The sequence below is a fragment of the Ctenopharyngodon idella genome, chromosome 3 (assembly GCF_019924925.1).
Source record: "Ctenopharyngodon idella isolate HZGC_01 chromosome 3, HZGC01, whole genome shotgun sequence".
Taxonomy (NCBI): domain Eukaryota; kingdom Metazoa; phylum Chordata; class Actinopteri; order Cypriniformes; family Xenocyprididae; genus Ctenopharyngodon; species Ctenopharyngodon idella.
The window spans coordinates 28,868,814-28,891,475 of NC_067222.1; the positions used below are offsets into that span (position 1 = coordinate 28,868,814).

The window sequence follows — 22,662 nt, forward strand, 5'->3', positions numbered from 1 at the left end:
TTCTTTAATAAATCATATTTGGGTTAATTTATCATTTATATACTATAGAATTTGTTATGATTTTGAATTAGCTTTTATTTTCATTGTAGTTTAAGTTTTAGTAATTATTTAGTAATTATTACTTTTATTAGTTTTTCCCACATACTTCTATTTAGCTTTATAATTTTAGTGCTAACTAATAACTTATTAGATGAAAGAAAATTAAAACTGATATTTATATTTTATTTCAGCTTTTTTTCAATTACCAAAAATTAATTTAATAGTTTTGGTTTACAATAACAACACTGATCTAGGGAAAGTTTTGAGTAAGTTTATTGTCGTGATGAACACACTCAAACACAAAATGACAATTAAAAGAACATGGAGAGAAGACAAACTTAAGACAAGCCAGTAGAAACAAAGAAATAAAAGGAGCGAAAATGAACATATATACACACAGCCCTGAAACAGGTGTTGAATTGAGAAGTGGCTAGAGCTAGAGGACAGTAATGAGGTCCACACAGCACTAGTACAGCAGTATGGATCTAAGATCCCCTACACAAACACTCCAGTTCTGGTTTCCAGTGCAATTTTCAGAACAGTGCAGAAATGCATGTTTTCAAGCCGTCCAAAAAAAAAAAAAAAAAGGCTACATTTCAAAACTTCTGATAATGTGTTCTGTGCATCTAATTGGTTAAAGTAAATGTTCAGTGGTTGCCTCACTGATAGAAGAAATTAAGCGCTCTTTATATCTTACACAGACTTACCATTTGACTTGACATGCAAATAATCATGGATGTGAGAATGAACACATTTCAGTGTTGGAAAAAAAAAAAAAAAAAAAAAAAAAAAAAACCTTCTGATGGCAAGCAAATATATACTTTGAAATGAAGCCTAAAAACAAAACAAAAATTACATATGAACCTCAAGAGATTTCAGCATACATTTAAGCTGTTTACTAGATGTTACTTTTCACTATCAGCTCAGTTTCTGCAAAAGCTTTATGTTGGTCTTCAGAGATTTGACTGTAAGCATGGGTGAGATGACCATGTTTAACTTAAATTTTTCAGAAATTAACTTTTCACTTGAGCCTTTTCTTTTACTCATTCTTCTTCTCTTTCTGCTTGAGAAGTTTGTTGATCTCCCTCTTCACCATGCCAGCATACTTGGTGATGATGCCATGCTGGTTGAGGCCGGGCAAAAGCAGAAGGAAACTCACTGTGGATACAAAACAGAAAATGAGTGGACAATCACTAACAAGATGGCCCTGTGAACTAAAGCTTGTTCTACCCAACTCATCTGTGCCACAGACATTTCAAAATACGTAATCTTCTAAATTATGGAATTGTGGTGTAGTATGTCATAGGGCATGACAAAAGGCAGGCAAAAAACAAAATCCCTCTAAATTACTGTTCCCCATGAGGTGACAAGCTCCATGTAACAAAATACCTCTTATCAGACTACTGGTATGACTGGAGTCTTCATATTTTTCAAAAGTATGATTCATTTCATAAGAAGGTAACAATTTTATAACAAATAAAAAGTGTCCAAGAACATTTCTCCTAATTGGTACACACATTTAACAAATCTTGTGTGCAGGGAGGGTAAGAGGCAGCATATTTCTGGAACAGAACTTTGGCTTTCCATGACCTAAATACAATGGCCTCTTTGTCATGCAGCCTAGTCACTGTTTGCATCAGCTAAGCTTTGATAAAAGACAGTGACTTCTCTGCAGTTGGCACACTGGTGTGTCACAGATCGTCCAGCTTTTTCCTGCTAGTTTAGTAAACTACAAATGCATTTGTGATGTTGTAACAGGCAGGACATGATCAGTGCATTGCTCTGATGTAATACGACAGCCTTTGAACACAGGGGATTTCTCTCGTGCAGTTTGCTTAATTTTTAGCCCAGATAAACAGCATACGTACCGATCAAGTAAGTAAGGAAGAGGTTATGCACTTGTTGTCCGATCCAGGCCACAGCCACAAGACTGCTGATCACAGAGAGGAAATACTGTAGAGAAGTAGAAGAAATGAGTTGCATGGAGTACAGATACATACACAAACTATCATTCATCACTTTACTAAATTTGGGGTTGTTAAGATTTTTTTAATATTTCTGAGAGAAGCCATTTATGGTCACCAATGCAAAAATAGAGATAAACAGCAATATTGTGAAATTTTATTACAATTTAAAATAACTGTTCCATATTTGAATATAATTTAAAATGCAATGTATTTAGCAGCCATTACCCCATTCTGAAAACCGTGATGGATGTTTTTTTTTTTTTTTTTTTCTTTCCAAGATTCTTTGATGAATAGAAAGATCAAGAAGATCAATTTCTAGAAATTTAATGCATCCTTACCCCATTAAATATGTTCTCTTAAGGGCATCAAGTGCACTGCTCTTTAATTATGTATGGGTAGAGTCATGCACTAAGGCAAGGCTCATGTTTGTTTGTTCTTACTGCTGGGTAACAGGGTGAAAGCAAACTTTGTGGTGTGAAATGGAAGCTTACAAAAAGTGTGAAAAGCTTATGAGTCACTAATGAGTTCTTAGACACAAAACAAGGAAGATGTTGTTCAAGTCAAAAAAAAAGCATACCATTTTTGGCTTTTCTTCCTTCAGGGCAAACAGACGTTTCCACCAGCCAAGCACACGGCGCTGAGTCTTCACAAGGTTCCCACAGATCTCATGGAAACGCTGCTGCTGTTCTGTGGTCCTGTGCAGGAACAAAACATCACACCTCAGAAAACATGCATGACAATATCTTTATGCTTCAATGAACGTGTCTTTATGGGTAATACACGCATCATAAATGAGGAAATCTGTAGGGCTACAACAACTAATTGATGATGAAAATAAGCGGCAACGAATTTGATTATCGATTAGTTGCGTCTATGCGCTGTGCCCGGGAAACCATTAGCCAGTCATGTGGCTTTACAGTAGTGAATAACCCATTTCTATGGACAAAACGCATGAAAATAGCAGAGGACACAAAGTAAGCTGCTGCGGGAAAAGTACATGATTCACGTTGTCAGAAACTTAAATGCTTTATTTATAAGCACTTTAAACAAAAGCAAGCGTTTACCACATCTTGCCCTGTCATGCTTTGACAGATGCGTGTGCTGTTTAATGCCTCTGACACGTGTTTTCCTCAGCACATAACTTACATTTTATGGTTACATCCTTATCTGTAAATGTTAGAAAGTCCCACAAGCATTTCCATTTTGCATATTCGGTCTTGTTAAACTTCACTGACTTGAATGAACGACAGATGGAGAGCAGTAGAATAGAAACACAATTCTGACTAAAATACACATTTTGCAAAAATATTTTTTGTTAGAAATTAAGTGTAAGTTTAAAATTCTACATGTAACAAGTAATCATATTTATGAGTGCAGTAACAGTAAAGGCACTGTTGTTGGAATAGCCCGTTAATGTAATATAATTACTATGTTCAGAGTAAATGTGTGTTCCTCATACCTCATACAAAGTTAACATTTTGTGCTTTTGTTTTTGTTTATCACTTTTTAAATTTAGTCGGTTTAATTTCTGCTTTAAAAATAGCAAGCAGTCAAATCAGTTGTTTTTTGGTTTAGAATATAATGTTTGTATTTTAACACTTTTTTGCTTATAATGTACAACATGGATACATTCACTATATTTGTTTCCATGGGCTTTTTATTACACATTGTTTGGAGGACAGCATTGGGCAGATTGGATTAAAAATTATTTTTAACGTATAATAATTTTTAGATTTTTCCCCCCCCGATTAATCAAAAAAATAAAATTAAAATAAATAAATAATAATAACAACCGGCAGATTAATCGATTATCAAAATAATCGTTAGTTGCAGCCCTAGAAATCTGCTTCCATTTCTGCTTGGCCAATGCATTTTATTTCAGGGTATAAAACATGACCATATTGAAGGCTTACAGCTTAGAGCCACAGGAAGCTGCCAGACACTAAAATAAACGCCTGGGCTCTGATCTTGCATAGCAAGACCTCTCACTGCAGAGAGAAGAGATGGGATCAGCACAGTGAAGATCTGCTGAGTCAAATCAACACTGCCTGACACTGGATACTCAGCAGCAACTGCAACTTGTCACTCAAAGACACCAGAGACCCCGGGTCCTGAACTAGAGCAAGGGAAGTTGCCTGAGGTGACATACTAAAATGAACCCAGAAGAGGCAAGAACATACATGCTGTGCAAACATCTGCATGTGTTCTCAGGGAATCTGAAGTTTTTGCCGTTTATTACATTGAGAAATAAACTCTCGAGTTCTGAAGAGAAACATGCTATTTGACATTAACCTTGCTAGTAGTTGAAGAGATTGCAACGAGAGCTTGTGGTCAAGTCTGTGGCTTGTTGTTATCCCTCCACTTACCATTTGTTGGAACCAAAGACACGGGGGGCAAGAGTGGGCACCAGGTAATCAGCCAGGCACAGGATCATGACACTGCAGGACAGACCAGTAAGCACAGAAGGGTCCAAGTAGTAGATCAGCCTGCCAATGAAGAGAGAGGAAATTAAACTCTTGCATTCATTTCATTATTTGTGACTGTACACAAACTGTCACAACAGAAAACACAGAATGACACACGATTACTTCATAGCACTGGATGTTCTTGAAAGTAAAAGGGGGAAGGGGAAAGACATCACTATTAAGAACTTGCTTATTCTCCTAATTGTTGTGGCATATTACTTTTTTTTTTTTTTTTTTAAAAAGCAAACATGCAGAATATCAGCTTTAAGATAAAGCTCATGAAACAGGTTAAATCTTAAAGCTGAAGAGTGTAATTGTTTGTTTACTTTCTGAGACTGTTGGCCTGTGTTTTAGTGGTGGGTACTTTTAAGTGACTCTTTCAGTAGGTTACATGGTTAAGAGTCATTGAATCACTGACTGAACAGATTCAGTCAAATACAAATTCATTCAGCAACAAAACAACTGACTGGCTGCATCTGAAATCACATACTTCCCTACTCTATAGTAGGCAAAAAACAGTATGTGACAAAAGAAGCATATGATGGACACTTTACTTTCCCATGAGGCCACAGGAGATGATTTATGAACAGTAGTGAAGCAGCACAACTGATGCTGGTATTCTCATCGCTTCACAACTTTAAGGTTGAACCACTGTAGTCACATGGACTATTTTAACGTTGTCTTTACTACCTTTCTGGGCCTTAAAAAGTGCAATGACATTGCTGTTTATAGGGAGATCAGAAAGCTCTCAGATTTCATCAAAAATATCTTCATTTGTGCTCCGAAGATGAACGAAGGTCTTAAAGGTTTGGAACGACATGAGGGTGAGTAATAAATGACAGAAATTTCATTTTTGGGTGAACTAACCCTTTAACTTGTAGAGCCTCTTCTGTGTTATCAACACAAGGAAGACAGAAGTGTAATAAAATACATTTTATTACCAAAAAGATAAAAATAAACAACTACTAAATGAATACCGTGAATGATAAAAGAATAAAGTGCATAAGATACACAAAATACAAGAGATTAAGTTGGGTGTGGCTATGACAGAGTTACGTTATCTTATGGAAAGATAAAATTAATAAGGTGAAGACCACTGATCTATATAAATAAAAAAGGATTGCTCGTGACGTCATAAAAAGTGAAGCCACCGGGTTGCCATATTGGTATTCCCTAGTACTTCCTCGCATTCTAATCATCGGATTTTAATGAGAAAACATTACCTAATGAGTCAGAGTCTCCATGTACATTCTTACAATGCAAGGAGAAGCCTATAATATTGTTTTTATACTTGAAATTACTCAGTGTTTTCATTAACTGCATGTATTTTGAGGCAGTAAAAATAACAACCTAAATGTTGGTTAAATGAATAATTAGCTCAACAATATACACAAACAACACTTAATTCATATGCAAACTGTCATGCTAGTAAAAAGCCATAGAATTTGAGCTGACCTGTGGCTTTTTAATGGATTACAAGATATCCAAGAGTCTGAACTGGATGTTTGTCAAACAAAAAGACATCAGGAAATAATATACATGCTTCACAACTTATTCAGAGAAATAATGCTGACTGCGTATGGATTTAAAAGACATGAAGCTTCATTTCCAAGCATACTGTAACTCCAAGAAAGATGATGCATGGTAATCCTTGGATTTGAATACAATATAGTCCAATGTATGTATTATATGTATTATAATAGTTATTGTATATTCGAATCAATTTCTGCTAATAATCCCAGATATGTCTCTGCATAATTATGTACATAAAGTAACCTATTTTTTGTTAGTTCAGTTACGCGTGTCGGCAGTGTGCAGTAGACACACCCATCTCAACGATTTCTATATATTATTTATCCTGCCCAAAAAGACCATAAACATTAAAGATAATGTCCAAAGCAACAATTAATTTACATACATGTATCCTAAAAACGAATCCTGTCCTGTCGGTAGGGAATACTAATATGGCCGCTTGAACACTTCTGGTGGCTTCACCGCCTGATGACAGTTTAGAACGCAATGAGCAATCCAGTCATTTTTATAGGTCAGTGGTGAAGACCCTTATTTTACAAACAAATGAATGAAAGATCACTTGTTATTAAATAGCATCAATTATATTATCTCTAATGTAAATTAGAAAAACATACTGATAATATACAACAATGCCAAGGTCTCTGGAAAGAGGTTTGGTAAAGTGATATTTACATTCTACATGGTCAATTGAGCAGTCTGATAGTGGTGACGTCTTCCACTGGTTGTACTGGGTGACAATGCAGTGGGTAAAGGAGCCGTAATCTGGTTCAACAGCCTTGAAAACATAGCTCTGTGGGATGCTGATCTCCTAAAGCACCAAAAAGGGTCCTAAAATCTGGAACATGCAAATTAGGCCCTGAAGTAGGTGCAGAAGGTCCTTAATTTGGAACACGCAGACGAAGGTACCTTGAAGTGAAGGTTTGCTCTCCAGTGCTTAACCTTGTTGCAAATGTGTATGTCTTCTGCCTCTGGGCCAGACACTCGGAACTGGGTCAGTCCGCTTCACTCTCTCTGGCATGGAGACTTGGGACATGCTGTAATTGTTACCGTCTTGCTGAACGAAGACTCTGAATGTAGTGTTTGTTAATGTCTCTTTCCTCACAGACTGGAGTCTCAGAATGTGGTTGTATCTGTTGCTGCCTCACAAGCTGTCAACTCAGAGCATGGAACTGGTTTCTGTCTCACCTTTGCAGGCTAGAGTCTCAGGACAGCGTATCTGTTAGCAGCTCACCAACTGGGAGACTCAGAAGAACCTAAATGTATCCGTTGCTGCCTTCCGTTATGTGCCGGAGGCTCAGAGCAAGGAGTGTCTGTTGAAAGGGTACATTTATCCCTTTCTGATGAGGACGAGATTGCAATTTGGTGCTTCTCCACTCCAGTGCTGCGATTAGCTGCTGGCATCAGAGGGGGGCACCCTTCTTTCCCCTGTAGCATGGTCTAACGCACGCAGTTAGAATAGCGTCTTTAAAGTTTTACATTAACATTTACATTAAAGTTTTACATTTGTACATTAACAGCTGAATTTGTGTAGGATGTTGCACTACAAATAGCAGTCACTGAGAATACTTATTTCTCTGAATAAGTATGAAATGGATGCATGTAGATTACATCAGTTTTAAGGTTTCTAAACATATTTATGAATGGATTTGGATGGATCATATGTGATTTGGGACACCACTGTCTTCATAAGACAGTCGTTGAATCATTAACTTAACCAATTCATTCAAAAACACTGATTCAATCAGCAACAACTGACTGGCTGTATCCAAATATGCATACTTCCCTAATATTTTGGGCAAAAAACAGTCCATAAAAAAGTGTAGTATGTCCAAATTAACTGTATTCATAAAACAGTAGGCAAACAGTACCCAGATGACTTATCAGTTCTAGCAAGATTCTGAAGTGCACATACAATGGACACTTTACTATCCCACAAGGCCCCGGGAGACGATGTGTAAATGGCAGTGAAATGATGCAACTGACCCTGGTAGATCACATGAAAATTTATTTTTATTTTTCTTTACTAATCAGAGTAAGCAATTTCAAATGATGCCACTGTCTTTACGAGTGAGTCACTGAATCATTTACTCAACTGACTTCCTTCACCAAAGCAAAAATAGACGCGCAACTGGCAATATTATTTTAAATTTTATATTATTTTATATTATTCTAAAATGTAAATTGCTCAATACTTGTTTATTGAACGACTGTATAAAAGCAATTACACTGGCAATCGTGATGTTGTTCTGAATATCAGATAGATTGCAATATATGTTGTTATATACAAGTTTAGAACGCGTAAAACCTATATATATCTGAGAAAGAAAGCAATGATTGTAAAATCCTTAAATACTTCAAGGACTTAAGCTTTTAGTGTGTGACCTTATTTGATTAACTGAAGTGAAAAATTAGGCCTAGTCAAGAAGTAGCACTAATGCACACTATGAACCGCAGACTCACGTGAAGAGGATTGTGGTGGCGGCCACTAATGCTGCAGGGTACCACGGCTTCTCCCAGCGCAGGAACTGATCTCCAGCCAGGATGACCTCTCCCCATCCTTGCAACTGCTCTTCCAGCTGACTCGTCTCCTGAGCCTAGAGAAATGCTTCTAGTCAATATTACTGTTAAAACAATGAGTTCTCTTGTGTCATGTGACATGGCATTATCGGGGATTGTTGTAAAATGGGAGTGTCATGAAGTCTTGGGATGGGCACCATCCAGCTGGAATGTCAAGAATGTTATAACTGATACAAACACAAAATAGTCGCTTATGAGAGACAAATAAAATGGTAAATATAATACTTAAAACCAAAAAGGAGCACGTCTTTATTTAAAGACGGGAACTGTGAAATGTTCTGTTTAAACTAGCAGGTGAAGTTTAAATGGCCAGCCCAGTTACTTCCTTTCTATGATATAACTTAACAATAAAAGTAGTTTCAATTTTAAAATGTATTTTAAAAGGCTAAAGCATAAACTTCAACCAGAATACTTGGAGGCTTTACAACTAATCTCAAAACCATTTAGAGCCGCATATGGAGATTTCGTCACGCTTATCTCCAGCAACGCTCCATACTTTCTAAAGGTACAACTTAAAATATTCATCAAAAAGTTAATATATTAAACATATAACAAATAAATCCAAGATCTGTGTGAGAAAACTCATTTAGTAAGACGCTAGATATAGAGAGTAATCCTTATCGTTAGCACTGCATTAGCTTGCTAACATCTTAGCACGCACTTCATTTCCGTTGCGTATTTACCTTCAATTCGCTGCGTTAACAGGACTAAAAATTACAAATAAGAGACATATTAAGCTTTATGGTGACCTGTCGCTTATTTTTATAATCTGGTTAAGATGGTGACAGCAGTAACGTTAGATGTTCGCGTACCATGTTGCTAAAATAGACTACCATGATACGAAATATATTTCGACAGCAGTCGGAGTGCTTGTAAAAAGTAACATTACCATCAACAGACCACTTACCAACAGATTTGCACTTTTATTATCGCCCTCAGCCATGGTTTATTTAGGGGAATTTCAGAATTGTGTTCCTTCGGAGAGAATGATTTGAACCCACTTCCCCTCTACTGCCGCAGTCTGTCAACCGACCGTTATTTTCAGGATGTTTTTATCTGAAACTCGGAATACAAGGGTTCATGGGACATGTAGTTCACGTCAAAAACAAAATGGCGCTTAAAACGTGCTGTCAATTAATTGCTGAAAAACAATCGGTAACTGTAAAATGAAATCTAAATTAAGCTGTCACTAATTAGAGATTAAATAGTTTGAAACCAAATGTTGATTTTTAATTACCGATAACGATTTTTAATTATTATCTCCCCCCCCCCCCATCCCCCATCCTTAGAAATGGTCATATGTTATTTCCTGGATGTATAAGTTTTGTAACGGGGGAAATCACGCGTCAGGTGGGGTTGCACTCAAAAACACAAGACACAGCAATAATTAGTTAAATATTAGTTCTGGTAAATAAATACAATCTTCACTGCAACTGAATATCATGTTCAAATGTTTGGGGTTAGTAAGATCGTTTTTAAGTCTCTTATGCTCAGCAAGGCTGCATTTACTTGATTAAAAATACAGCAAAACAGTAATGTTAAATATTACAAGTTTAATGGATCTTTTCTGTATAAAAGTATTCATTTCTTTATAATAATAAAAACTTACAGTAGTGTAACCAGGTGCAAAATATGTAATGCTCAAGAACATTCAACATTAAGTTAACCGCAGGCTAAGGTTACTATTAATCCTGGGTTAAACATACCAGCACTTGTAATTGTGAAAGGGTAATGAAGCATTGTTCTTCAACAGAATTAAAATTCAGTATAAATGGTAGACGCCTAAACACTGTGGAACAAATTCCCTCAAGTTAAAAATGAACCTGGTAAACAATTTCAAGTATGAAAATTTCAAGTATGCCAAAAGCTTAAAAATCAGCCAATTATGAACAAATACAGCAAACACTCACTCCAATGAAGACCAAAGAGGTTTAATTATAGTTTTATTTGACCAACAAAATGGAGTAAAACCATTGAGACAACAATTGTAACCATCACCACATCACTATTCCATTACTTATTTCTCCCACTAAAAATGTAAAACTAGGTCAAGTTCAGTAAAACACAAGCTTTAATGGGGACATGTATCAGCGATGATACACTTCCACAGGCAAGTCAAAAAAAGGAGCAATCTAGATAACTAAATCCATAGTAAAGAAGGACAGGGAGAAAATCTACAATACACAAACAAGATCAGAGATGCATACTAAGAAAAAAAGCATTTAGAAACTGATTTGCACATCTCACCACATTGAGCCTGGGTCATACTCAAAGATCAAATCAAATAGAGACCACAGACTAAGTACTTACCAACTCCAAGCATATCATTCATTGTGCCAAACACTGAGAAACTCATGACAGTGAATGTTCCCAAAGCCACTTTGCGATTCGCCTTTTAATTGTGAAATCTGTGCAATACATTAGGTGTAGGTGAAGGTGTAAAATAAGTTTTTGCAACGCTTCCTATATATAGTTGAGGGGGAAAAGGTCTTTTTTGTGGTTAAGAACAAACTCTAAGGTCTGTCAAAGGCCTTCTGGCTTTGAATGGAGTCCCTTGAGCCTTCTAGTTACACAGCCCTCCACACCCGCTCCAGCAGGAGACAGCTCAGCCGCAAGTCGTGCATGACCCTGAGCCATCCAAAAACAGAGGCCAGTGGATCCCTCGAAGACCGGATCACCCTTTCCTTCCACTCTCACAAAAATGTAGTCTAGAAACTCGCTAATTACCGCAGACCTCTGCTCTAAGAGTGGATAAACTGTCTCCTGCAAATTTTCCCCGTGGCAAATCCTATTTGTTTTGATAGTTGACAGACGTTTATTTGTTGTTGATACAGGGGTTGGTTGGGGGGGGTAGTTCAAGCCATGTGCCTTGTCCCCCCCCCCACCCCGCCTCCCCATCTTGGTGAGCTCCCACACATCCCGGGGAGACAGATGCAGACCCATTTCGTTGTGTTAGCTGGATCGCCGGATGTAGCTGTGCTACGGGGATCCGGTTTGGGCCTGAGGGAGGGTCTCTACACCCCCCCCCCTTTCCTGCATGGTGCTCTGTGGCTCCATTGCCCCAGACCCAGTGGATTTTGGTGGATTTCTACCCTCGCTGGACCAAAGTGATCTACAAGGATCCCGTTCACACCCATGCCGTCCATCCCTCGTACAACTGTGCCAGGTTGTCCACATTTGTCGCCTCTTTGATGACATAATCCACCTTAAAGAGAGAGACACGACATATGCATTAAGAAACATGCACAACAGTAGCAGTAAGGTCGGAGATGTAAAGGACGAATGCTCACCTGTTCAGTGACACTCATTCTCCTGTTAGGGTCTACATCTCTCCCTTCCAGTTTGGCCTTCACCCTCTTCCACACGCTAACAGCGTAGGAATTCCTCTCTTGCACAGCTGTAGGAAAAGTTGCTGATCAGTGATCTTAGCAAAGCTTCAAGTTGATACATAGTAGGGTTGTGCGATGTCTACCAAATTGGCATCAGATGATGTCTACAGTAAAACATTGCGATGGAGAGGGGTTGAGCATTTGAGCGTCAAGCTCAACTTTCATTGGAATGAATTAAAAACGCTTGCTCTGCTCCGCATCGTTAATGTGGCACGCATCTGGTGAAAGAGAGAATGCGCACAGAGCTGAAAGGACTTGAATGAAGCACGTTTGGCTTTAGATAAAACTACTAGAGGATATAGTGCTGAAATATCATTACCACAAACGATCCTAAGTGCTTGTGGTGTGATCCGCACTGCTGTTTTGACGCGCTGCTCACTTCAACTAGAAACAGAAAAATGGTGCTACTGTTTTGTCTCGCGGTCCGGATGGAAACATGCCGGGGTTTGGATGCAGACCACATGAATATCAGTGGCTTAGTTTGTGTAAAACATCTAGTAGCCTATAATTCATTTGGCATTTTTCGCACAATAAAATCTACTGTTTAAATTGTGTTCATTGAACTGTTTTGAATGTAATTTGTATTGTGAATGGGAACAACTTCGTTATGTTACCTAATCAGAAAAAATATATTTGAAGTAACTACGTGGAAATTGCACTGGTGATATAGTGTGATTAAGAAATGGAGTTCTTTTAAACTTTCTATTCATCAAATAATCCTGATAAAACGTATCAGTTTCCGCAAAAATATTAAGTAGAAAAACATTTGTTTCTTCATCATATTAGAATGATTTCTGAATTATATATATATATATATATATATATATATATATATATGAGATCAAGGCATTTGCATTAGGACTAACCTCTCCCAGTTTTGGGATCCCGCACAGCTCTTTTGGGGCTCGGGGCCAGTCCTTTACTGTTGATCATCAGAGTGCTGGGGGGAGTGTCCGCTGGGGTCCCAAAGTTTCGAGGAATTGCTTTGCGGGCATTCTGAGACATGCTGTCCGGCTGGGTCTTCACTCCACTACAGCGCACTGCTATAGTGACAGGAAGATCAAGGTCAGCAACACTGAACAGAAATCACCTACAAAAAATTCAAAAAAGCAACACCTTAAAACTTACCTGCAGCAAAGCTGGTCTGGACTGTGGAAGTGGGACTCACACAGTCACTTCCTCTCTCAGTGACAAGGGGAGAGGCAAATCCCACCAAGCCATTGTAGATGCTAGGGGGGAAGAAACATTTAGAACTACAAAAGCCACTTGGAGGACATACAAGTTCTGTTCTGAATCCGTGCTCACCCCTGGCTCTGAACCTTTAGCTCCTTCAGGGTGGCAGGAATCTCCTGCAGCAGCTCAACCTGCTCTTGGCTGCGCGGTTGACCTGTGGCTTGCACTACTGTGAATAGCACTATCTGCACATTATCTTGCCATGCCTTGTATTCTGACAGGAACTGACGCACACTGCCCTCATAAGTCACTTCCTCTCCTTCTGCAAGGGCGTTTTCCTCATCCTGCCAAATTGAAAAGCAGCTAACATTAGAGCAACTAACAAAAGCTATTTTAAAACACTTAAAAACACTTTTTGGCAGCAGATAGGCATCCAATAAAGGAAACAAATCAACCATTTGAATATTACATACCTTTGCCATTGCACGCAGTAGGTGCTTGACATCAGCAAGTTGGCGGTTGTGACTGGACAGGATGCCTTTAATGGAGTCCACCAGAAGCTGTAGTGTCTCTGTCACGCTCTCCAGCTGCTGCTCTCTGTCCTCCTGCATGGCTCTCTGACTAGACATCTCTTGGGTGAGGTGATTCTGCGCATACACCAGCCACTCAGGCCCACCAATGGACAGATCCATGGCAGGACTCTGCAAAGACACAATCCAGTGGTTTTCAATTAGAAACGGACGATGACAACAGATTACAGAGAAACAGATTACCAAATACTTCAGCAGATAGATCATACTGGTAATCACATGCTGTGCTGTATTATATACACACAGGAATGTTGATGGTTCAGCTTTCAGAGTCACTGTCAAATACATTTCAAAGTAATACTTGGCAAGGTAGTGTGATTTGTTGGGATGCACCGAAATTAACATGATACACATTTTAACAAATGAAAAAAAAAAAAAAAAAAAAAAAAAAAGCAAAAATAAATAAAATCAATTAATTCTGAGACTGGCAAGAATTAAGTGTTATTACATTACTGGTGTTTTTAAAGATTAATTCCAAGTGAGATTTAGAGGGCAAATGTAAAAATAGGGAAATGAGCATGGATAATTAAATAATGTCAATATGCCAATATATAGTAACTTTCAAAAGAAAGATTTTTACTTTGAAAGAAATTGATACTTTTATTCAGCAAGGATGCATTAAAAATTTATCAAATGTGTCAAGTCAAGACATTTTCTATTCATTAAAGAATCCTGAAAAAAAAAAAAAAAAAAAAGTAAAAAAGTATCATGGTTTCCATTTCTGAAGGATCATGTGACACTGAAGACTTGAGCAATAGCTGCTGAAAATACAGCTTAGCCATCACAGGAATAAATTACATTTTAAAATAGAAAACAGTTATTTTGAACTGTAGTATATTGAATGTGTATATTGGTTGTGTGGTGTATTTTCAATATAAAAAAAAAAAAAAAAAAAAAAAAAAATCAAGCGACACAATCAACACCCACCAGTCTATGCAGCAGCTGAAGTTCCAGAGGGGAAACAGAGGTGCTGAACTGAGCAGCGTAGGAGCAGGTGGCCTGGCATCGTTTCACAAGTTCAAAAAGTGTGGCATCCATGTTCAAAGCTTCAGGGGTGCGGGTACGCAAACCTTCGAAGTTGAGGATGGTACTGCAAAGAAAAGTAACCTGGCTGGCACGCTGACTCTCCTTCATCACCAAGGCACGGCGTTCTGCTATAGTGGCCTCAAAGTCCTGTAGCACTGGGGCAAGTGCGGGGTTTGCGCCACCTGCCCACTTCAGCCTCTGCTCTATGCTGCCCTCTAGACCTGCCAACTTCTCCTGCAACACAAAACCAAAAATGGTTTAGATTAAAAGGTTTCTATTTCACATTGACATGTCCTCCAAAACAAGCAAAGGCTTTAACCTGGACGCTGCCAATAGAAGCTTCATCCTGACTGAGTTTGTAGAGCTTCTTTTTCATGTTGCTGAGGATGATGGAACGAGGTGGGGGACTGACCGTCATGGGCTGCGTCCTTGCACCAAGAATGTCCTCATGCTGCCACTGATGAGATGGATTGGAGAGTTACAACCAAAACTGCTGTCAATTTTTTCATAAATAAAACAGAACCAGTTCTTACCTGGAACATCGTGATGTGAAGCTGAGTCCTCTGCAGGCTGACCTTACAGGCTTCAATGCTGACCTCCAGACGTCGCACCAGGTCCAGTTTTTTCCAGGCCGTGTCGTAGGAGCTGGCCAGCACTGTGGCCCTGTTGAGCAGCAGCTGGGATATCCGCCCTGCCTGCACCCCTTGCTCTACTGCCTTCTTGCACAGGTCATCCAGAGAAACTTTCCCCTCAGCGCCAAAGTCCTTGGCCTCCACCTGGGCGATAAGGTCCATGCCGAGCGCACTGAGAGTGCTGCAGATGGCTAGGCCCAGAGCCTGGGTGGGGAGCCCCATTAGCATCTGTCTCACAAAGTCTGCAGTGAAGGCTTTGATGGGCCGCATCATCTGGTCCTCGCTCACTACAGTGGAGCCTCGATACAAGGGTTTCACTATGGGTACTGGGCCATTAGTGGGTGGAGGCTCATCTGTGGGTGTAGGGCATGTTCCTGTCGGAAAAAGTGAGAAGGGTGCCTAATCAAGAGCCTCATTCTGCACTATAACATACAGCAGTATATACTGCAATATTAAAGAAATGTTTGAGGATAAAAACAATTCATTAGCTGTTTACCAGAGAGCGTCTGTGCAAATGATCCACATAGACGGAAGAAATCTCGGATGGTCTGGAGTCTCTTCAGAAAGAAAATCTCTTCCAAGACCTGCCTGGTCTGAACATTATCAAAGAAATGGACCTGTGTAGCTCTTGACTCCCGGATCACATCCACTTTTCTCCAGGCAGCAGGCACATCCATAGAGTTCAGCTGGAGGGGAGAACAGGATTCATTCAGATACCACTCTAATCTAATAAACACACCTAAGGCATGTGGTCAGCTAAAAACAAAAAAGAAGGAAAACCTGACCACCCCCCAACCCCACCCTTTTTGAATTCGAGGTAAAGAGCTTTGATTTAACCCAAAAATCAAATTACGATTATTTTGTCATGTTTGTTTTTTTGAAATAAGTAATAAATAAATAAATAAATAAATAAATAAATTTTACAGTTGTCTCAGTTCTAGTATTGTCAAAAGTACCGACTTCGATACCAAATTGGTACTGAAATTGTAAAATTGTTATGCTTTGAGTGGATTTTGTAAACCCGATTGGCCATTGTGGTCACGTGCTCAACATATATGTCTGTGATTGGCTACAATGATCAACACACGGGAGCGTTTGAAAGCACAAGTGTTTGAAAGTGGAAGAGGGGGCATTTGAAAGACCAGTCCGCTGATAGACGCCTGCTTTCAAACACTCGTGTGTATCTGTGTAAGCGCTCAGTGAAGAGCGTCATTGATGTCTATTTACAACATGTTTTAAAGCGTTTATCGTTGTAGCATTGATCATTGTAGATCAGTGTTTACGAATCCATTTAACAGCGCTCAAAGCGTCACATTTTTAAAATTTCAGTATCGACTTGGTATCGAAGTCGGTACTTTTGACAACACTAAGTTCACATTCTGTTGTTCTTGTAGAACCCATTCAATATGACTATACAACAACAACAATAATGTTAAATAATAAAAAATGCTTATTCTATTAAAAATAAAATAAAAATATTAAATTATATAAATTAAACAAATCAATAAAGAAATATATTACTATTGTAATACTAAAACTGTAAACAAAAAATAGTATTTAATAGTACGTATATAATTACATTTCAGCCTTTGTGATTAAGTTGTACTAATCCATTTCATGTTCAATTCACATGGGTCACATTTCTCAAGTCGGAAAATATAGAAATCCACATAAATAAAAAAAATAAAATAAAAAAAAATCATCCCTGACATCTGTATTCTTGAAATTCAGTGCAGGTTCAAAGAATGCCTAAATTGCTCAAAATATTAGGCAATATTACACTTCAGTTTTTTACCTTGTCAATTAGAAGTCCAAAAGCAGCCTCCAGCTGTGCAAACATGCCATCAAAAGCTACCAACAACATCTGACCAGCACTCATCTTGGGTGTTTCCTGCACAGAGCTCTCCATGCTACGTGGCTGGATCAGTTCTGAGTACTGTGCCCGCAGAACCCTGACAAGACAACACACAAAACAAAGACACAAAGTTAAGTCTATCCTAAAAGTGATGCAGCTTTTACATACACTGTAGAGTAAACATTTCCATGTTACCTGGTGACATCTAGATAGTGGTCATCTGGATCCTCCTCCAGGCCCATGGTGGTGTTACGAAGGTGAGCCTGCAGAATCTCCCCCAACCCCTGCAGCGAAACTCCATCCGCGCACTGATCAATAAGTGCATCAAGCTCTGCTAGCATGGTCTCTAATGTGCTTTCCCCTTTCAGCATGCATCGCAGAGCCTCTGGGAAGATGATCTGACGGAAGTTTGTGTTGAGCTCCTTCAAATATTAATAAAAAATGTTTGAGAGGGGAAAAACATCACTGAAATCACCAAATACCATTAAACAATGAGAACATCCTTACCTGAAGACAGGTGTACACGCCATTGGCCAGGTAGACAACTTGCGAGGTCTCAGTAGGACTGAGGATATCCAGGTCATGTGACAGAAGCTGGCACTGCTGCAACAGTTGCACAAGGCATGTAATATTCCCACTCATACTGCAGAGCTCCTCCAGGAACCAGGCACCATCACGGGAAGTCAGTTCTACCAGTTGCTCTCCAGCACTGGCTGCTGCTCCCTCCATCACCAGGTTACGCCTGCAAAGCACAGAAACATACTGTATCCTTTAATCCTTTAAGGACAAATTTGGGCATGGAGGACTAGAAAAAAAATATCTTGAGGTTTTCACAAATCTTGTAAGCTTTTTTTAAAAACCACAGAAGCAGACCTGGTGAGTGCACAGAGTGCAGAGACGATGATGCCGGCCAGGCTGAAGGAGCTGAGCTCGGCGTCCTCATGCAGGAAGACTTTGATACATCGCTCAATCTCCTGCAGCTGCTCCTCACACACAGGCACACCGGCGCCCTCTGCCTTCAGACGCTCTACCTGCCGCATCAGCCGAGTGTTGGTTTCTGCTGCGTGGTGCTGCAGCGCCATCTCGATACTAGACAGAATCTGACACGTGGCAGGAGGGGGCTGGGGTGCAAACTGCATTTCATACCTAAAAAGAAAAAATGACTTTCATTTATATTTAATTAATCATCAAATATCATGAAAATGAAATGGAAAAGTCACAGAAACCTTTGTGATTATAAAATTTAAAAATGACTGCAATTATTGAAAGTATTTAATATTTCCATGTTTTTCAGGAAACCCTAAATTAAATCTGTTCATAATATGAAGCAATCGTGTCTCTTCAGAAAACCGCTCAATTCATATGGATTAGTTTTACAATCTATTTATGAACTTTTTGAAGCGTGGTAGTTGCGTAGCTGTCAATAGAGTTTGTGTTCCAAAGATGTACGAAAGTCTTACGGGTTTGGAAAGACATGAGGACAGAATTTTCATTTTTGGGTGAACAAACCCTTTAAAAAAAAAAAAAAAAAAAAATTACTGACCACAAAGGGAAGGAAAAGCAGCCAACAAGTGTTCAGCATGTCTTTTGACTTATAGTGAACAATAGGTAGATGCACTTACTGGTGATAGATGGTCTGGCAGTGATCAACGGTCATGTCACACACCAGCTCCTCCATCCACTGTTTCCACGTGTGAACTCTGTGCCTGTGTAGCACCGCACGGGGGTACAGCAGGGCCACGGTGGCGTAGCTGTGCAAGTGCTCAAGACAGCCACGCAGCTGAGAGCGCCGCTGCTGTAACAGAGCGCTCACCTCCGCCTCCAGCGCTTCACACTGGCTGATCAGATGTGCTTGGCCTGCATTCTGCAAGAAAGCTGTTGCTGGCACATAGCTGGGCGGACCTGCAGTTTAAAAAGGACCAAAAAGAACAAATTGGAAGTTTGCTTCTCATCATATTTCAATTCATATTCAGTAAAAGAACCCAAAACAAATTCTGTACCTAAATCAATAGGGCTACTGATCTCCTGAAGGAGGCTGGCAAGCTGGGTGGCCTCTAAACTGGCAAAGGCAGCTTGATATTGAGAAATCCACTGATCCAGATCTGACAACTTTCCCTGAATGGCATCCTGTACAGTCCTCTGCCTGGACTGCAACTGAGTGTGCTCAGAGTATCTGCGAAGGGACGGGAGACAGAAAAAGAGCAAGAACCTTTAATATGTCCAATCAAATCTATACTAATGATTAATGATCAACCAATAATCATGAACAGCTGAACAGGATTCCTTTAAAAAAAAAAAAAAAAAAAAAAAAAAAACTATCTGCTGACCTGTGCTCCAGGGAGTGGATGGGATGATCTCCTCTGGTGTCGGCATCCTCCAGAAACTCCATCTCCTCCAGCAGCTTGCCCTGCACTTTCTCGACCTGTGTGAGCTGCTCCTGAAGGCTCAGGTACTCCTCCACTGCCTCCTCCACCTGCGGCAGTACACCGGTCATCTCATCACGGTTCTTAAACCAATTCACCTGAGAAACAATAAGAAAAAAAGTCAAATTTATTTGTATAGCGCTTTTCACAATACACACAGTATCAAAGCAGCTTTACGGAAATTCATTAGGTTAAAGGGTTACCCAAAAATGAAAATTCTGTCATTTATTACTCACCCTCATGTCGTTCTACACCTGTAAGACCTTCGTTCATCTTCAGAACACAAATTAAGATATTTTTGATAAAATCTGATGGCCAAGTGAGGCCTGCATCGCCAGCAAGACAATTAACAGGAGGAGTAATTAATGACAGAATTTTCATTTCTGGGTGAACTAACCCTTTAATGTCTATAATATCATATCATGCCTTATAATCGCATTTTACAGATTAAAGCTGAGTGATAAAGTTTGCATTATGTGACGATACAAGCAATCAAGCAGTTGCGAAATGCTATACAAATCACACAACACAAGTATAGTGTATGTTTTCAGATAAAGTTGGACATAATTTTATTGGCCAGCTCTTTATATAAAGCTGGATATGCTAGTTACATTTTGTGATTAAATAAATCAGGCAGTTGAGATTTCCTAAACAGTATATAAGTATTTAATTTATATTCAACTTTATATGTAGAGCTGTGTAATACATAATAGGGCTGGGTGATTTTTCCGATTTTTTCGATTAATTCGAATTTAATGTTTTGCCTCGATTTTATTATTTTTTTAAATCGAGATATCGCGATTTTGAATAAAAATGTTAGGAAGCGTTACAATTGGACATGTTGACAATACAGCAATGATAACCGTATTAGGAGAAGAAAATGATCCGACCTCACGATGGCGCAGGCGCATCTGATTAACCGCTTTCATGTGACGCTCTATGAACGGAGAACACATCACTATTCTTAAGCGGCTGTTCATTCAGAAATCCGTTATTGCATTATAAAAATGAGACGCAGGCAGTGGAATGAGAAAAAAAGGTAAAGTTATTAAATGCGAGTTGAGCTTTTTTTTTTTTTTTTTTTTTAAACTTGACGGCCGTGTTTTTAAAATGCCGTTTCATGGGGGAGACGCTGCAAAAGACACGAGACACAAGCGCAACACCCAAACATGTTTGCCAAACATAAAAACAATAGGACAAATAGCGCAATGGAATGCAAAACCTGTAAACCTGTTTGATATTTCATGTTTGCATGATGGTGACAGGCTGAAAGCTGCTGTTGTTTTCTGTTTTTACAAAGCATTTGCTGTTAATAATTACTGGTGTTATTTATTGCTATTACTTTTTGGCTAAGAAATATTTAGCATTTTCTTATTTTATATTATTTCTGAGTATATAGGATGTGTTTAAGATAAGTTTGTACAACATTTGCCTTCATATTTCAGGCATATTTCTGCAAAGATATTTAACAAATTGTTTTACATTTACACCATGTTGATCACTTCAGGTTTGGTGCACTTGGAATGCAACTTTTTTTAACCAGATTGTTAATAAAGAGAATGTTACTTAAATCATATTGTAGTAAAGTCGACTAGTTAAAAAGTAAAAAAAAAAAAAAAGATTTTTTTTTTTGCCATATCGCTCAGCCCTACATTATAATAATCAATATTTTGTGACGACACAAAGCAGTTTGAGTGTTATTTTTTGTCCCATTCAAGCTTAATAAAAAGAAACAACTATAATTAAACAATTAGTAGGTTGATTCCCCTAAAAAAAAAAAAAAACAGAAACATGGCTCAACCAATGGAAAACCGTTCGTAATTGGACTACCTGTTAGTGCGACCAATAGAATGCAGTAGGAGAGCTAAAGAAATTCATAACTGTAGCAATTCCATGTGCCGTAAGCAGCATAAAATAAAACTGCATACCTCACATTAAAGTGGTCAATGTGCATTTCTGTACAATTTGCACTTTTGAGAATTTGCAATTCTCACCTTAATCTCAGCCACACGGGAAGAGAAGAGGCTACGTGTGATGTCTCTCTCCATCTCTCTCTTGCTCTGCTTGTTCTCCGCCTGCTGGCCACCTCCTCCGTACACAGCTCCTGCAAAGCCCACCTCACCACCTGCTGTCCAGTCTACCAGGGGGTCATACACAAATGCCTCTAGAAGAGTCAAGAGGGTCTCCCTACCACGCCTCATTATCTGGATCACCTGAAAGGGAAGGACACCATTCCAATTTGTAAGCACTTTCTAAATTAGAAATTAAATTAAATCGATCATTAAATTAATAAATCACCTGTTCACAGGACAGCCTAAAAATGCCCTCCACTCCTGTGACCCCCAAAGCGGTCTCAATATTGTGTGTCATACGGAAAGGAACCTTTTCTGGTACTCTCAAGCTTTTTCCTGTGAGGATAATGAAGTATTTAAATGTCAATGCAAATGAAGTGTTTGGACACATTTTCAAATGAACAAGCACTCACCTTTCTCAAAACAGACATTGTAGTCAATGTGCACCACCTCTCCTGTTGTCATATCAATCAGTACGTTGTCCAGGTGACGATCCCCCAATCCAATGATGTATCCCACCATTGACATCACAGCAGTGGATCTGGCATAAGACTAAATGAGACACCCAAGATTGTGTTAATTATAGTACGCTGAATTGTGTCTAACACTGTGCCTAACATGGTTAGGACATGTGAATAGTGGTTCCTCTAACCTGAGTCACGCTCCACCACTCACTGGGGGTGGTACAGGAGCACCAGAGCTCCTTTGCCAAGAGGTTAGGGGGCGTGGCCTCCATCAGTTCTCGTAAAACGTCTCTCATGACACTCAATGGCCAATCACGGCGAGACACATCCAAACTAAGCCCGACAGCCTTTAAGGCAGGACTGATCTTACTGTAGTAGAGCTCACTAGGCCGTGGGACCATGGGAAGATTCTGAGGCTGCTGGAAGGAGTCCTGTGCCTAAATTTAAGAAAATATAC

General features: G+C 39.1%; 2 protein-coding genes across 4 annotated transcripts in view; both read right to left on the reverse strand.

Moving 5' to 3' along the window:
- Positions 1–290: 290 nt before the first annotated feature.
- On the reverse strand, positions 291–9,690 carry arl6ip1 (ADP-ribosylation factor-like 6 interacting protein 1). Its single transcript, XM_051887617.1, has 6 exons — positions 9,489–9,690; positions 8,465–8,598; positions 4,373–4,492; positions 2,584–2,701; positions 1,908–1,992; positions 291–1,197 (listed from the first exon to the last, which is right to left on the reverse strand). The coding sequence occupies exons 1-6, from the start codon at positions 9,522–9,524 to the stop codon at positions 1,079–1,081; spliced, it is 612 nt and encodes a 203-aa protein (XP_051743577.1). The 5' UTR covers positions 9,525–9,690; the 3' UTR covers positions 291–1,078.
- An 817-nt stretch (positions 9,691–10,507) lies between these two features.
- The window catches only part of smg1 (SMG1 nonsense mediated mRNA decay associated PI3K related kinase), a 34,255-nt gene continuing 22,100 nt past the window's right edge, over positions 10,508–22,662 (reverse strand). For all 3 annotated transcript variants that reach the window (XM_051886277.1, XM_051886276.1, XM_051886278.1), the window contains 21 exons: positions 22,394–22,642; positions 22,155–22,293; positions 21,968–22,077; positions 21,664–21,882; positions 19,574–19,767; positions 19,247–19,419; positions 18,869–19,148; positions 18,120–18,392; positions 17,754–17,988; positions 17,442–17,668; positions 17,187–17,343; positions 15,888–16,077; positions 15,293–15,765; positions 15,079–15,216; positions 14,661–14,993; positions 13,617–13,844; positions 13,276–13,487; positions 13,099–13,199; positions 12,837–13,013; positions 11,872–11,978; positions 10,508–11,786 (listed from right to left, as the gene is read on the reverse strand). In XM_051886277.1, the coding sequence (XP_051742237.1) occupies positions 11,709–11,786; positions 11,872–11,978; positions 12,837–13,013; positions 13,099–13,199; positions 13,276–13,487; positions 13,617–13,844; positions 14,661–14,993; positions 15,079–15,216; positions 15,293–15,765; positions 15,888–16,077; positions 17,187–17,343; positions 17,442–17,668; positions 17,754–17,988; positions 18,120–18,392; positions 18,869–19,148; positions 19,247–19,419; positions 19,574–19,767; positions 21,664–21,882; positions 21,968–22,077; positions 22,155–22,293; positions 22,394–22,642 (4,293 nt within the window). In that variant the 3' untranslated portion in view covers positions 10,508–11,708. The remainder of the gene's footprint in view (positions 11,787–11,871; positions 11,979–12,836; positions 13,014–13,098; positions 13,200–13,275; positions 13,488–13,616; positions 13,845–14,660; positions 14,994–15,078; positions 15,217–15,292; positions 15,766–15,887; positions 16,078–17,186; positions 17,344–17,441; positions 17,669–17,753; positions 17,989–18,119; positions 18,393–18,868; positions 19,149–19,246; positions 19,420–19,573; positions 19,768–21,663; positions 21,883–21,967; positions 22,078–22,154; positions 22,294–22,393; positions 22,643–22,662) is intronic.